Consider the following 15,999-nt stretch of genomic DNA (forward strand, 5'->3'; position numbering starts at 1 on the left):
TTATAGGCCAGGTTTAAGAAAACAATTTACCCAATAGCCACTGATAGAGCTAGATCCAAAAAAGAAGGAGGGAGGAAGAGAGGGAGGGAGCAAAGATATAAAACTTTCTAAAAGGGTAACAAGTCAAATAAGAAGCAAAATGTTTTTATAACATTTTTAAATTAGCCCAAAGATTGATACAATTATATTACAAAGTATCAGTCACCAAATTCCAAATTCCAAAATGTAATTTCTATACAAAAGTGAAAGTAATAAATACAAAAGATACACTTTACGAAGACTACACTACAAGTAAAAGACTAGTTAAGAAAATGAGAAAAATTGCCTTTATTATTGTGTTCCTTTTATTTTTTTATTGTAGTTTTATTACCATTTAGTCCCCTTATAACCCCCTTCCCCACCAGCACAATGCGTCCCTTTTAAAGACCAAAACTTACTCTCATATTCCTCCAAGCACCCTCATAAATTCAAGAGTGTTAGCCTCAATTTAAAAAATGAGAAAACTGAGTCTGGACAATTTTAATTTTTCAAAAGTCATTGGGCTAGGCTGTAATGGTTACAAGATATAAACATAGCCCTGTTAAAAGCATTGTGAAATTTTTTATTTTGAGATAATAAAAATTGTGGCACCTCCCACTGTAACACTAATGTCTATGTAAAGGCATGATTGGGATAAAAAAATAACAATTTACCAAGAGGGTTTCACCACTCTCTCTATGTTCAAATAAAAATTCAGTCTTTCCTTTCCTTCAGCAGAAGAGTTATAATTCAGCAACTTTTCTCTTACATGAAATTTAATAAGCTGAATGACATTCCTTTCCCTAAAAATAATGTCTTGTGTTTACAACCTCTGCCAAAACAGAAAATAAACTTGAGGAATGAGAAGCTAAAGCTACCTGGGAATTTCTCACATTTATTCTGCTGCAAGGTAGTACTAGGATATTTACACAAGAAAGAAATAGTATACCAGCTTCCTATCAATTTTGTAAAATGAAACACAAAGTATTTTACAGTTTTACAAATTTTCACTAATACTGTAAGGTACATAATGGTCTGTTACAATAACATGTCAAAGACAAAAATCAGCCCTGGCTGACGTGGCTCCATGAATTGAGTGCTGGCCTGCAAACCAAGGGGGTGACAGATTGATTCCCAGTCAGGGCACATGTTTGGGTTGCGGGCCAGGTCTCCAGCTGGGGGCATTTGAGAGGTAACTGATAGATGAATCTCTCACACATCAATGTTTTTCTTCCTTCCTTTCTCCCTCCCTTCCCCTCTCTCTAAAGATAAATAAGATCTGGACTTCCAGCCAAGCGGAGGTGTAGGTGGAAACACTGTGCCTTCTCCCACCCACAACCAAGTTCAAAGACAACAAAGTTTTAGTAACAAAAAACACAGAAAATTGAACTATACGGAAGTCCACTTCCGACAACAACGAACCATTCAGCCAGACCAGTAAGAGGGGCGGAGTCAGTGGCTGGCGGAGTGGGATTTCGAAGGAAAACTGGGTGGGACCAACCCAAGCGTGCAGGCTGTGGTTGGCAGATCCCAGGCGTGGGGTTGCAACGGGCAGACCCAGCGAGGGCGCCAGGTGGCAGGCTGACCACGGTACCACATTCCTGTGAAGATACACCAGGCAGAGGAGCAAGCAGTGAGACAGACCGCGCAGGCCCCAGCAGGGGGAAGCAGCAGAGGAGACTGCCATTGCCCCTCTTGGACACCGCCCCCACATACAGAGTCACAACCCAGCAACTGAGTTTCCCTGCCCTGGTGAACACCTAGGGCTCTGCCCCTCATACCTAACAGGCGAGAACAGACCAAAACATTATGGCTCAAGAAGAGCCCCAGAGCCAATAATTCTAAGCGACCAAGAGATAGCCAACCTATCAGATGCACAGTTCAAAACATTGGTGATCAGGATGCTCACAGAACTGGTTGATTTTAGTCACAAATTAGAGGAACAAATGAAGGATAAACTAATTGAAATGAAGGGACATGCACAGGAAACCAATAGTGATGGAAAGGAAACTGGGACTCCAATAAAGAAAGTGGACCAGAAGGAAGAAAAAAATGACCAAACACAAAAGAATGAAGAAACAAGAATTCAAATAAAAAATGCGGAGAGGCTTAGGAACTTCCAGGACATCTTTAAACGTTCCAACATCCGAATTATAGGGGTACCAAAAGGGGAAGAGGAACAGTCACCAGTGGAAACCTTATTTGAACAAATAATAAAGGAGAACTTCCCCAATCTGGCAAAGGAAATAGACTTCCAGGAAATCCAGGAAGCTCAGAGAGTGCCAAAGAAATTGGACCCAAGAAGGAACACACCAAGGCACATCATCATTACATTAGCCAAGATTAAAATGAAGGACAGAATCCTAGAAGCAGCAAGAGCTAAGGGGACAGTCACCTACAGAGTAGTTCCCATCAGACTGTCAGCGGATTTCTCAAAAGAGACCTTACAGGCAAGAAGGGGCTGGAAAATATTCCAAGGCATGAAAATCCAAAGATCTACATCCAAGATTGCTCTATCCAGCAAAGCTTTCATTTAGAATGGAAGGACAGATAAAGTGCTTCTCAGATAAGGTCAAATTCAAGGAGTTCATCATCACCAAACCCTTATTATATGAAATGTTAAAGGGATTTATCTAAGAAAAAGAAGATAAAAAAGATGAACAGTGAAAGGACAGCAACTCACAGTTATTAACAACCACACCTAAAACAAAAGCAAACTAAGAGGACAGCTAGATCAGGAGCAGAACCATAGAAATGAAGATTACATGGAGGGTTAGGAACAGGTGAGTGGGAGGAGGAGAAGGGGGGAGAAGGTACAGAGAATAAGTAGCACAGATGGTAGGTAGGAAATAGACAGGGGGGAGGGCAAGAATAGTATGGGGAATATAGAATCTAAAGAACTTGAAACATGTGGACATAAACTAAAGGGGGGAATGGTGGGGGAGGGGTGTGCAGGATGGAGGGGAATAAGGGGGGAATAGGACAACTGTAATGGCATAATCAATAAAATATATAAAAATTTAAAAAATAAATAAGATCTTTTTTAAAAAAGCATACATGTGTATTTAATCTTTAACAAATAAAGGGTATAACTGATTCCCGGTGGCAAAAATAAAATGTAAGTCTTCCACAGACAAAAGACAACCTAGGATAAACATTTTAGGTATTTTAATTAGCTTTGGAGAGTGAGAATCAACAGTGATGTTTCACCCTGGGGAAGAGAACACTTAGAAAAGCCCCAACATACCCTCTGGGAAAGAAATGTGGGAGAAAAAGTCAAGAACCTCAGTTCTAATCCTAGCTGAGCTTGACACAATTTCTATGATTTGAGCAAACTACTTTAACCCCTTTGCTCTCTGCTAAAAAATTCAAGATGAGATTACTTTTCGCTAAGGTCCATTACTAACCTAAACCACTTACTCAAAAAACAAAAAATTTGTACAGGGGTATTTAACATGAGCAAGCATTTGACAACTGAAGGAAGCAGTAATTCCAATCTCAACATTTGGTCCAAGAAAAGGGTGACACAGATCTCACCTATTGCTCAATTACTCTCAAGGTAACAAACCAATAAACACCCAAAGCTACCTGGTGAAAATAACCCTAATTACAGTTAACCACTGGACAATGTGGAGATCAACAACAGGCATCCCCGCACAGTCAAATATCCACAGTTGACTTTTGACTCTAGAGTCTGTGCTCGGCATCCAGAAAGTCAACCTACCTCAAATATTTTCCATCTGTGGTTGGGAATGCAAAAATGCTGTTTGCCATCTGCAGTTGGTTGACTATTCAGACTCAAAACCCCTGTACAAAGGGCCAACTGTAAAAATAATCTGAGTATAAGTGGACCTGCACAGTTCAAACCCACGCTGTTCAAGGGACAAGTGTACATGGAGTCTAATAAATATGTGTTATGCATTAAGTTTCTAGGATAAAAACCTCAGGACTCTATCTTCATTAGATGAACTCATTAAGAATGGGCTGAGCTAATTTTGGCCTAACAGGAGACAGTTTCTATTGCAGAAAGACTCAGAAATATCTAAGTGGCCAAGCTCTAAGAAATGTTTGGGTTAACTGACCCTATGTATTTACTTTCAGAAAACTACAAATAACATATAACATGTTAACCACAAACTTCTTAAAACTAAATCAACTCTATAATACGTTACAACTGGCCAAAATGTACATGATTTAACATTATACTTAATTGCTCAAAACTGATTTTCTTAAAATATTTTTATTAGTATTTAAAAATACTTGGTCCTGAAGATCTCACAAACTACCATATTTTAGCACCATTATCAAAAAAGAAAACATATAGTTTGTACACATATGAGTTAGTGATAATATGGCCCCAAATTTTATAAAACATGAATGCCCCTGGTTATTCAAGTAACTAGAAGTAGAAATGGCACAAGCAGACAAAATTATAACAGCAGGACAACTACTAGGGAGAAACAAGGGTTTGGAGCTTTCCCACAGTGAGCCTGAACTGGTTTGTAGTTGGCTCATAAAAGTTCCTTGTTCCTGTTTACTCCTGTTTCACTTTCATGGAAATTCAAAGTTATAAAGAACACAGTTCAAAAATCAGACAATTTTGTAGAGCTACAACAATTTTTTTAATGCGTGGGACAAGTTAGCAAAAATCTGCTCATTTGGACTTATACACAGAATGTCAATGTTTATTGTTTTTTGTTTGTCTGTTTGTTTACTTAAATTTTTTGTTGATTATGCCATTACATTTGTTCTATTTCCCCCCTCTGTTCCCCTCCACCCTGCACACCCCTCCCCCACCATTCCCCCCCTTTAGTTCATGAACACGTGCCTCAAGTTCTTTAGATTCTGTATTTCCCATACTATTCTTACACTCCCCCTATCTATTTTCTATCTACTGTCTAAGCTACTTATTTTCTGTACCTTCCCCCCCCTTCTCCTTCTCCCACTCCCCTGCTGCTAACCCTGCATATGATCTTCATTTCTATGGTTCACTCCTGATCTAGCTGTCCTCTTAATTTGCTTTTGTTTTAGGTGTGGTTGTTGATAACTGTGAGTTTGCTGTCCTTTCACTGTTCATCTTCTTATCTTCTTTTTCTTAGCTAAATCCCTTTAATATTTCATATAATAAGGGCTTGGTGATGATGAACTCCTTGAATTTGGTCTTATTTGAGAAGCACTTTATCTGTCCTTCCATTCTAAATGAAAGCTTTGCTAGATACAGCAATCTCGGTTGTAGGGCTTTGGTTTTCATGACTTGGAATACTTCTTTCCAGCCCCTTCTTGCCTGTAAGGTCTCTTTTGAGAAATCAGCTGATAGTCTGATGGGAACTCCTTTGTAGGTGACTGTCCCCTTATCTCTTGCTGCTTCTAGGATTCTCTCCTTCATTTTAATTTTGGCTAAAGTAATTATGATGTGCCTTGGTGTGTTCCTTCTTGGGTCCAACTTCTTTGGCACTCTCTGAGCTTCCTGGATTTCCTGCAAGTCTATTTCCTTTGCCATTTTGGGGAAGTTCTCTTTTATTATTTGTTCAAATAAGGTTTCCACTAGTGACTATTCCTCTTCCCCTTCTGGTACCCCTATAATTTGGATGTTGGAACGTTTAAAGATGTCCTGGAGGTTCCTAAGCCTCTCCTCGTATTTTTGAATTCTTGTTTCTTCATTCTTTTGTGTTTGGTCATTTTTTCCTTCCTCCTGGTCTACTCCCTTGATTTGAGTCCCAGTCTCCTTTCCATTACTATTGGTTTCCTGTGCATTACCATTAATTTCAATTAATTTAGCCTTCGTATGTTCCTCTAATTTGTGACTAAAATCAACCAGTTCTGTGAGCATCCTGATCACGAGTGTTTTGAACTGTGCATCTGATAGTTTGGCTATTTCTTCATTATTTAGATTTATCAGCTCTGGGGCTCTAAGTTGTTCTTGAGCCATGTTTTGATATGTTTATGCCTGTTATGTATGAGGAGCGGAGCCTTAGTTGTTTACCAGGGCGGGGCCACCCAGGTAGCTGGTTTGTGACTCTGTATGTGGGGGCGGGGTCAGAGAGGGAGCAATCTCAGCCCTCTTCGCTCACTCAGTTCGTCCTGCCGCTCACCTGTCTGTTTATCTGAGCAGAAATGTGCAAGCCCACCGCCCTGCAATGTGCAGTCTCAATGCTCGCCTCTTCACTGGTTTATCTGCACGCAAATGCTCAACTGACCACAGACAGCCAGCCGCGCCTCTTCCCTGTGTCCGCCCCTAGCTAGCCCGCACCTGGGATCCGTGCCTTTGGCTGCTCGCACACCACCCCAGTCGGGGATCGTTTTGGCCAACCCGCTCCGCTGCTGGCTTCACCATGCTTACCAGTTTAGCTGAGCATTTTGTTGTTTTCAGACTCCGTATTGTCGATTTTCTGTGTGGTTTGGTTGCATTTATTGTTGTTAAAACTTTATTGTTTTTAGATTTGGTTGTGCGCACACGCAAGGTGTTTCCACCTACACCTCCATCTTGACAGAAGTCAATGTTTACTGTTTTTGTTAAGCATGTAAGAAACTAGCTACAAGCCCAGTTCAAAATTCTTTAAAATACTTCCAAGCAACAGTAGTTTGAGGAAAAACTTTAATGAACTCCATTTATTTATAAAGACTGTATAGCCTTTACAACCAAAAGGAGAAAGAAGGGTCAGCATGTACAGAATGACTTCCCCATAGCATGCTCCATTGTTTTCTCCTGCAAGAATAAAGATTTCCCATGTTTTCCACACTTAGAAAAAAAATGCCTGCTAACACATGGGAAGTAGCATCACCTTCAGAGTCACAAGACCTGGATCAACTCCTTGCTCCACTGCTTTATAGCTATGCAACAGTGAGTAAATAATTTCTCTAGACTCCATCTGCTTTCCTATACCTCCCCTGCTTCCCTACAGAGTTGTTAAAAAGATCAAATGAACCTTCGTAAACTGTAAAGCACCAAGGAAATGTAAGGTATTACACAAACTAAATCCAATCGTGCAGGAAAAATGTACTTCATTCTTAAAATTACACCAGACCATTTGGAAGTTAGCATTAAAGAATAATATATGAATTAAGAGATTTGGTCTACACTCAGATTCTGACTTGCGTTCCAATGTTGGCTCTAACATTTAATATAATTTCCTCCTACGTAAATTAGGAATGATAACAGTACTTATCTGGGATATAGGCTACTACAAGGATTAAATGAAAATGTGTAAGATGCCTATCGCAGTTCTGCATATATTACAGTAAGCATATAATAACTGCTAACCAAAAAGAGGAGGGTGAATATATGCCTTCTGGGCAAATCGGATGCATGCCTTCCAGCCACAGCAAACAAGGAAATAAATATCCTTTTCTAAACTAAGGTACACCTACTTTCACATTTTCCACATGACCTCATGTGACAGCCAAAACTCATAAATTCAGTAGCAATTATCTTTTCTTAAAATCAATTTTTTATTGATTATGCTATTCAGTTGTCCCATTTTTTCCTCCCTTTTATTCCTTTCCACCATGTACTCCTCCTCCCACCAGCATTCCCCCACCTTAGTTCATGTCCATGGGTTGTACATACAAGTTCTTTGGCTTCTCCATTTCCCATAATATTCTTAACCTCCCCCTGTGTATTTTGTATCTACCGTTTGTGCTTCTTATTCCCTGTACCTTTTCCCCTAATTTCCCTCTTTCCCTCCCCCACTGATAACCCTCCATGGGATCTGTATTTCTGTGAATCCATTCCTATTCTAGTTGTCTGCTTAGTTCATTTTTGTTTTTGTTTTTGTTTTTGTTTTTTTTAGGTTCGGTTGTTGATATTTGTGAGTTTGTTGTCATTTTACTGTTCGTATTTTTTATCTTTTTCTTAGATAAGTCCCTTTAAAATTTCACATAAGGTCTGGGTGATAATGAACTCCTTGAACTTGACATTATGCGGGAAGCACTTTATCTGCCCTTCCATTCTAAATGATAGCGTTGCTAGATAGAGGAATCTTGGATGTAGGTCCTTGCCTTTCATGACTTGGAATACTTCTTTCCAGCACCTTCTTGCCTGTAAGATTTCGAGAAATCAGCTGATAGTCCTTGGGAACTCCTTTGGCGATAACTGTCTCCTTTTCTCTTGCTGCTTTTAAGATTCTCTCCTTATCTTTCATCTTGGCTAATGTAATTATGGGGTGCGTTGATGTGTTCCACCTTGGGTCCAACATCTTCGGGACTCTCTGGGCTTCCTGGACTTCCTGGAAGCCTTCCAAAGTCTTTTCCTTTGCCAGATTGGGGAAATTTCCCTTCATCATTTTTTTCAAATAAGTTCTCAATTTCTTGCTCTTCCTCTTCTCCTTCTGGCACCCTTATGATTCGGACGATGGATAGTTTCAAGTTGTCCCGGAGGTTCCTAAGGCTCTCCTCATTTTTTTGAATTCTTGTTTCTTCATTCTGTTCTAGTTGAATGTTTCTTTCTTCCTTCTGCTCCAAACCACTGATTGATTTGAGATTGATCAAAGATTGATCAAAGGCTCTCAGAGATTGATTTGAGTACTGGTTGCCTTCCCATCACTGTTGGTGCCATGTACATTTTCCTTTATTTCACTTTTCATAGCTTTCATTTTTTCCTCTAATTTGTGGCCATATTCAACCAATTTTGTGCACATCCTGATTACCAGTGTTTTGAACTGTGCATCTAATAGGTTGGCTATCTCTTCATTGCTTAGTTGTATGTTTTCTAGAACTTTCATTGTTCTTTCATTTGCGCCTCTTTTTTTTTTTTTTTTTTTTTTTGTCTTGGAGGGTCTGTTATGTAGTAAGGGGCAGAGCCTTAGGTGTTCACCAGAGCAGGGCAACCCATGTTGCTGATGCGGTATGTGGGGGAGGGGTCCAAGAAGGAACAATGCTGCTTGTTCAGCTCTCTGCCAGCTTTCAGTCACTTCCGCTGCTACCCACAATCAAATTGGGCCCTTCTGGTGCTGATTCCCAGGTGGGTGGGTTTGTGTGCATGCTAGGACCCTGTGGGTCTTTCCAAGAAACTCTCCCGTGAGGCTGGAAATTTCCCCCTCCGCCTCAACCCCCCACAGGTTTTTTCATTCAGAGTTTTTGAGGCTTTATTTCCCTGCACTGGAACCCTGGGTTGTGCAGTCTGTCTTGCTCCCCAGTTCTTCCTCCCAGTTTATCCAGATGCAAATGTGGGACCACCCTGTCTGCCAGCCACTGCTTTGCCTGCCCTGGTCTTCCAGCTGCCACCTTGTTGTGAGTCCTCTGCACCCTGCTGCCCATCTCCACCCCTCCTACCTGTCTGAATAAATGTTTCTTCTTTAACTCCTTGGTTGTCAGACTTCCATACAGTTCAATTTCCTGGCAGTTGTGGTTATTTTTTGTTTTTAAATTTGTTGTTGTACTTCTTCTGATTGTGCAAGGAGGCACAGTGTATCTACCTATGCCTCCATCTTGGCCCGAAGTCCTAAGTAGCAATTACCTTAATGAATAATTCAAACACTAGTTCTGCCAAAAACTACTGTTGGTCTTACCATATCCACAGTGGCATTCAAATAAATATACTAAACAATTCTGTCAATAGGTTAACTTTTTATCAAGATGCATTCTGCTTCAAAGAAGAAACTATCCCCAAAACTGAGTGAAGGAGCCATAAATTGATCTCACCAAGGTAAAAGTTCAATAAACTCTAGCAATCACCAAAAACCCAATATCCTGTGCGTACCGAAAAATGTAAAAAGAGGCCATGGCTGGTGTAGATCAGTGATTGAGCATGAGCCAAGAACCAAAGGATCGAGGTTTGATTCCCTGTCAAGGTACATGCCTGGATTGTGGGCCAGTTCCCAGCAGGAGATGCACAAGAGGCAACCATACATTGATATTTCTCTCCCTCTCCCCTTCCTTTCTCCTCTAAAGATAAATACATAAAATATTTTTAAAATGTAGACAGAGGAAAAAACTGAGTGTTTAAATACAATGTTTTGTAAATGCTGATACACAGAACAAATAAGACTAAATTGTGAACTCTACAGCCCTGACTCGGTCCCTCAGTTGGTTGGAGTGTCTTTACGTACACCAAAAAAAAAAAAAAGGTTGGCCAGTTCCTGGTCAGGGCACATATCAAAACTGCCAGATCGATCTCTGGTCAGTGCACATATGGGAGGCAATAAATCAATGTTTCTCTCTCACCTGGATGTTTCTTTCTCTTTCTCTCTCTCCTCTCCCCTCACCCTCTCTTTCTCTCTCTCTAAAAATCAATAAACATATCCTTGGGTGAAGATAATAAATAAATTAAATAAATAAATAAATAAGAAAGATAAGATAAATGCTGCATATACCCTAGAAGCAAGCCAATTCTGCCAACTGGATAAATGAATGGTTAGAATTCCCTAGACTAGAGTTTAGAGTTAGCAGTTGCTTTCTACAATAACCAACCAAATGGCTTGCAGAGGTAGAGGGACAAATGGGAAGCATAAAATCTTCAAAAACTTCTGCTTCGAACATAGACTCAGTGGGGCATATTTCAAGTTCACATACAAGAAGCATGGACAGAAACTAAGTAGCAGCTCAATTTCCCCTAACGCAATAGTGAACTTCAGAGATTGTTCCCACCCCCAGGAGGAATCCTTTACTGGCAAAAGTAACTCCCCACTCTAGTCAGTATTGTCACATATTCAGCAGCGCTAACTGTGTCAAGCTAAGCACACAGAAATAGACCAGATGCAGTCTCTGGCAACACAATGAAAGGAAGAAACAGAATAAGAAAAATCAAAGCTTAAATATCCTACAGCAGGGTTGTCAAACTCATTTTCACCAGGGGCCACATCAGCCTCACAATTGCCTTCAAAGGGCCAAATGCAATTTTAGGACTGTAAAAATGTAACTACTGCTTAACAGTTCAGCAAGAGCTCAGCGCTGCCATGGGTAGAAACAAGATGCCAGGCCAGATAAAACAAGGTGGAGGGCCAGATTCAACCCGCAGGCCTTGTGTTTGCCACCTGTGTCCTACTGTAAGTGCATAACAAGTATATAGCAGTAAGTACAGTAACAGCTTTCCTCTCTCTGAGCTTCTCCAATCTAAAATATGTTACATGGCTTCCCATTGCTATAAGATAAACACCAAACCTAACAGCATGGTCTACAAGGCCCAGCATGGTTGGGCCTGACTCATACCTCTCCAGCACCATATAGTCTCTGTACCTGAGCCTCAAATTTTTCTCAGTTCTATCCTGTCATGCCCTCTTGCCACGGGTAATGTTCTTTCATATATAAGACTCATCTCTTCCCTCTTTGCCTAGAAAAGTCATTTTCTCCTTCAAAATTTATTTCACCTCCAAAGAACACTCCCTTACCTTCGGTACTACAGTACCGGTACTGGGTTCTACATCCCAGATCTGTCATTTACTAGTTCTGTAGTTTTGAGCAAGTTGCATTAATACTGTATGCTTCAATTTCTTGATCTGTATATGGAGTTATACGGCTGTTGTGAGGACTGAATAAATTAATTCAAGTAAAACATCATAACAGTATCTAGGACATAAAACTCAAAATAATGACTTGGTCAAGTCCCCCTCTTCTATTTTCTTATAGCACCAGGACCTCTCCATAGAACCATAGAGGAAATGTTCCATAAAGATTTATTGGGGGGAAAAAATAGCTGAAGCAAAATGACTTGTCTAATTCTTGTTGTACAGAACTTTACCTATGTAAGCCCAAAGCCCGTACTTTTCCACTACACCATGCTGTATAAAAGTCTTGCAACTCCTATTGATGTAGTTAAGAAAGGTTAAAAGGTTAAAAACAACAAAAATTACAGCCCTGGCTAGGTGGATCAGTTGGCTGGAGCATCATCCCTTGCACCAAAAGTTTGCAGGTTCAGTCTCTGACCAGGGCACACACCTAGGTTGTAGGTTCCATCCCTGGTTAGGGCACAAATGGGGAAGCAGGGAGGAAGGCAACCAATCAATGTTTCCATCTCTCTTTCTCTCTAAAATCAATAAATATACCCTCAGATGAAAATTTTAAAATTTTAAACAATAAAAACTATAAAACAACAAGTTTTGTGCCAACAGAAAAACATTGTGTTCTTTGAGAGGGCATTCTAAAGTTGACACTAAGCTGATACAAGTCAGAAAGCAAATACAGGTGCAAGCTTCCAAGTCATGAGCAGCTCCAGCTCTCACTTGCTCACCTGGGTTCCCTCCTCTTTAACAAAGTAGGATGGACCCAGTAATCTCTAAAATGTCTTCCAATTCCAAATTTCAGTGACAATAAATCAAGTTATGTGTCATTTTTTTTTAGTATTTATTAAAGGAAGTGTAACAAGCAGACTAAACCAGGTGGCAGGTGGTTTTCAGGGAGACTTTCATTTTAAAGAATTTGTTCAAGCGACTTAATAAACCCTATTAACAAAGTAAGTTAGGAAAGTAAGTTTGCTCAGAAATTTTGAGTCTACGTGTTGAGAAAAATGTTAACAGCCACATACAAACACTCCAATATATGAGTCAAGGCTGCCACTGTGAAACCCTAGAACATACAAAACAGTGGCAAAAAAAAATGCGTTTAAAATGTGTTTTAGAAAAGTACAAAAATCAGGCTGACAACTACATAGAAAAGAAAAGTTAATTCACAGGATACATATGCTGTATACTGTGATGTAATACAATTTAAAAAGGCTTTCAACTCAAACTAAAAAACGGTAATTATCTTGACATCGTACGATACTTTTTAAAAGTTGAGATAATCTCACAACTCTAACTCTGTGTCAGCAGCAATCCACAGTGTCCGTCCCTTCAAGGAAAGAATGAGGCAAAAGAAAATGGAAACTGTAAGGACTATTAAAAATACACCCTGGGAAGCTCACGACAAGTCAAAAACCTCAAGGTGCAAAGGAAATGCAGGTCCATTACTGCCGAGACCTGTCAGCCAGTCCCTGGGAAAGGGCAGAAAAAAATACCAGCTGGCTCCCGGGGCCCGTCTGCCCTCCTCGATCCTCCGAGTACCAGCTGCGGCAACGGACGCTAGCTGTGCCCGCTCCAGTGCGAACTCCGGAGGGAAAGGCCACCCTGACCACCGAGGAATCAGCCACCGGTGTCGACAGGCTGCCACCCGGGCCCTCTCCGCGGCCTTGGCCGCAGCAAGGCAGAGCGGGGCTGGACCCAGTGAGGTCCAGGCCTCTGGGGAGCCCGCCGCTCCTCACCTTCAGGGTCCGCAGCGCTACTCTCCGCATCAACTGCTGCGGCAATCGTTGCCCACGCCGTCCCGCTGCGATCAGCGACCCCACGCTCACGCAAAGCCCCGCCATAGCTGCTCCCACGGACTGGCCCTGGGATGACCTCTCACCTCGCCAAAAGGGGCGGGAAAGGGGAGCGCCTACGCTTCGGCCAATCACCGGCCAGGATCTGCGGCCCCGCCTCCCGCCGCGCGGGAGGGGTGGGAGCTGGACAGAACCGACCCCAGGAGCGTGGAGCGGAACTGCTGGGAGAATCAGCGCCTGCACAGCGGGGAAGGTGGGAGGGCTGGAAGCGTGGCTGGCGGATGGGGACCCAGCCTTGGTCTGCCCGCCCCACTGCACCCCGGGAGTGAGCGCGGTCGGTTAGGCGCGTGTATCTGCCCTGCTCGGGATCCAGCCGGTACTGTACCGATGCTCACTTAACAACCAACACCAGCAGCCAGGCCACTTAGTCAGTGAGTCACCTCCGCCCATGACCACCCTGCAGTCCCGAGTGTTCTGAATTACAGACATGTACCCTAACTATGTTTCTGTGTGTTTGAAGGCATATATTGCAAAGCACCGAACTAAAGTAAGGTTTTGGACGATTGCGGTAAGGTCGAGAATACTTTAGGTCTAGAAATAGGAGATCGGAGATTAGCTCCTACTTCTCCCTCGTAGTATCTGCCTGTAAGGAGATTAGCTATAACCAGAGTCCATTTCTGTTGCCTGCAAGCAGGCGCCCTTATTAGTTAAACTACTAAGGGCCAGACCTGTGCTAGATGTCTCAAATTCTGTCTCATTTAATCTTTCAGGAACCCCAATGGCCTATACATTATTCCCACTCTGAGCAACTGAACTTAATAGAGAGGTAATGTAACTCAGCTAGTAAATGGTGAAACTAGGGTTTGAACCCTGGTCTGGCTGTTTTTCAGAACTAGGCTTTTGTTTTGTTTTATTATGGAAAATTTTAAACATACACCAGAGAGAAAACTGTATTATGATTACCCAGGTATCCATCAAACAGCTTCAATAAATCAACATTTTGTCAATCTTGTTTCATCTATTTTCCCCCTTTTTATTTTGAGTTGTAGTATTTTAAGGCAATCTCAAACATCAGGCACTTCTACCTATAAATAGGTCAGAATCAGGGGCTCTGCTCTTAACTATTTTGCTACTACTACAGTCACCTTAAATGACTTACAAAGACAGAAATAACCTTGACTGTGTTACAGCGTGGCAAGTGCCAAAAAAGACATAAACAAAATGTTTGGGGATATCAAAGCAGTGGCATTCAATGGATTTTAAAATGTAAATAGGAACTTTTATGATAGACAAAATAAAAAGAAATATCAGTTCCTCATTTCTCACTTTTTTATCTAAGGCTGGAATCATTTCCTACACTAGAAACCTGATTTTTTGTTTCTTTTTCTTCCCCCCATTTTTACCTTTTGGAATTGGTTCTCCTTAGCTTCTACCTGTTTTATCTTACAGGAGTTCTTTTCTTAAAAGATGCTTGTGACACAAAGTACTTGTTCCATAATATTTATTTTCCACATATTCCTTCAGTAAGAGAGTTCTTGAATTTTAGCTGAGCACATAGCCACCAGGCTAAAGGCTGCACTATCCAACCTCCCTTACAAGGGGTGTGGCAATGTGACTGAGGGCTGGATTATGAAATGTGTGGATTGTACCCTTAAAGAGTAGAAGCATGCACTTGATTTCTGCTTTTCTCCTTTCTGAAAGATCTGCTGGTTGGCACTGGAGCAGCCACCTTTACCTACAAGACAGGGAGAGGCCCTATGTTGAAGATAGCATAACAATAAGATGGGAGGAGTCCAGGTTACTGATGCCATATAGCATTCTCATCAGTTTCTATTGCTTAATACATGGAGTGTTACATGACAATTAAGTAAATGTTTACCTTGTTTAAATCACTGTTATTTCTACCTTTACTATAGCAGCCAAAACTGTATGTTACAACTCATAATTTAGTATTCAGAGGTGAGATACAGACACAATAAAACCTGAAATATGTGGTGATGATGGTGACAAGCTCAAAATAGCATACCAGAAGCTGGAAGCTAATGACCCTTGTTATGCCATAGCTCCTGTTTGGTGAAATGGTTACTTTCAAAATCTTAGACAATGTTGCTGTCACTATCACTGATATAACCTGTAATTCTAATACGGTGGTTTCAAGGAAGAATCATTGGCATTTTGAACTGAACAGTTCTTGTCTGAGCTTTGCCACACACTTGGAGATGCTTATCATCTCCAGAAACCTGCTTCTCATTACCAATGTCTGAAAACAGTTTTCAGATATTTTGTCCAATTTCCTACTTATCCATAGTGGAAGGGAACCAGTTATTTTATCCGGAAGCAATGTGTAGCCAGTTACGATGTCATGGCCAGAAGCATGAATCTTCTTTCAGACTTCTGAAAGCATCTTTACATGATCTTCTAGCTTCCAGAGTTCCTCTTAATGTCAATCTTATTCTTGATCCATTGTGTCTTATTCCAGTTAGCTGTCTACTGTACTGTTGTATGGTGGCATTGGAGCAGAGAGAACATGGGGGTGTAAATTCAGAAATCACGACCAGCTGATGGGCAAGAGATAGCAAGAGTACATTCTACCCAGGGGTCCTGACCTTTGAGCTACACACATTTGGCTCTCTTCAAGTGGGAGTAAGTGCAGACTAGGTATGCTGGTTTGGAAACTATTTCTTCAAATCCTGTTCCCTATGTGGTACCTAGTTAGAGTTAACCAAAAATAGGAATTTGTAAGATGTTTAGGC

The 15,999-nt window shown here is 41.2% G+C and overlaps 1 protein-coding gene across 1 annotated transcript in view; it reads right to left on the reverse strand.

Annotated features, from left to right (window-relative positions):
* PCCA (propionyl-CoA carboxylase subunit alpha) overlaps positions 1-13,330 on the reverse strand; it is a 526,460-nt gene extending 513,130 nt beyond the window's left edge. Inside the window, exon 1 of the mRNA XM_037143368.2 lies at positions 13,190-13,330. Within this exon, the coding sequence (XP_036999263.2) occupies positions 13,190-13,294 (105 nt within the window). The 5' untranslated portion in view covers positions 13,295-13,330. The remainder of the gene's footprint in view (positions 1-13,189) is intronic.
* Positions 13,331-15,999: the final 2,669 nt, after the last annotated feature.

The sequence above is a fragment of the Artibeus jamaicensis genome, unplaced genomic scaffold, assembly GCF_021234435.1.
Source record: "Artibeus jamaicensis isolate MK-2021 breed Jamaican fruit bat unplaced genomic scaffold, CSHL_Jam_final contig_1819, whole genome shotgun sequence".
In the NCBI taxonomy this organism is placed as follows: domain Eukaryota; kingdom Metazoa; phylum Chordata; class Mammalia; order Chiroptera; family Phyllostomidae; genus Artibeus; species Artibeus jamaicensis.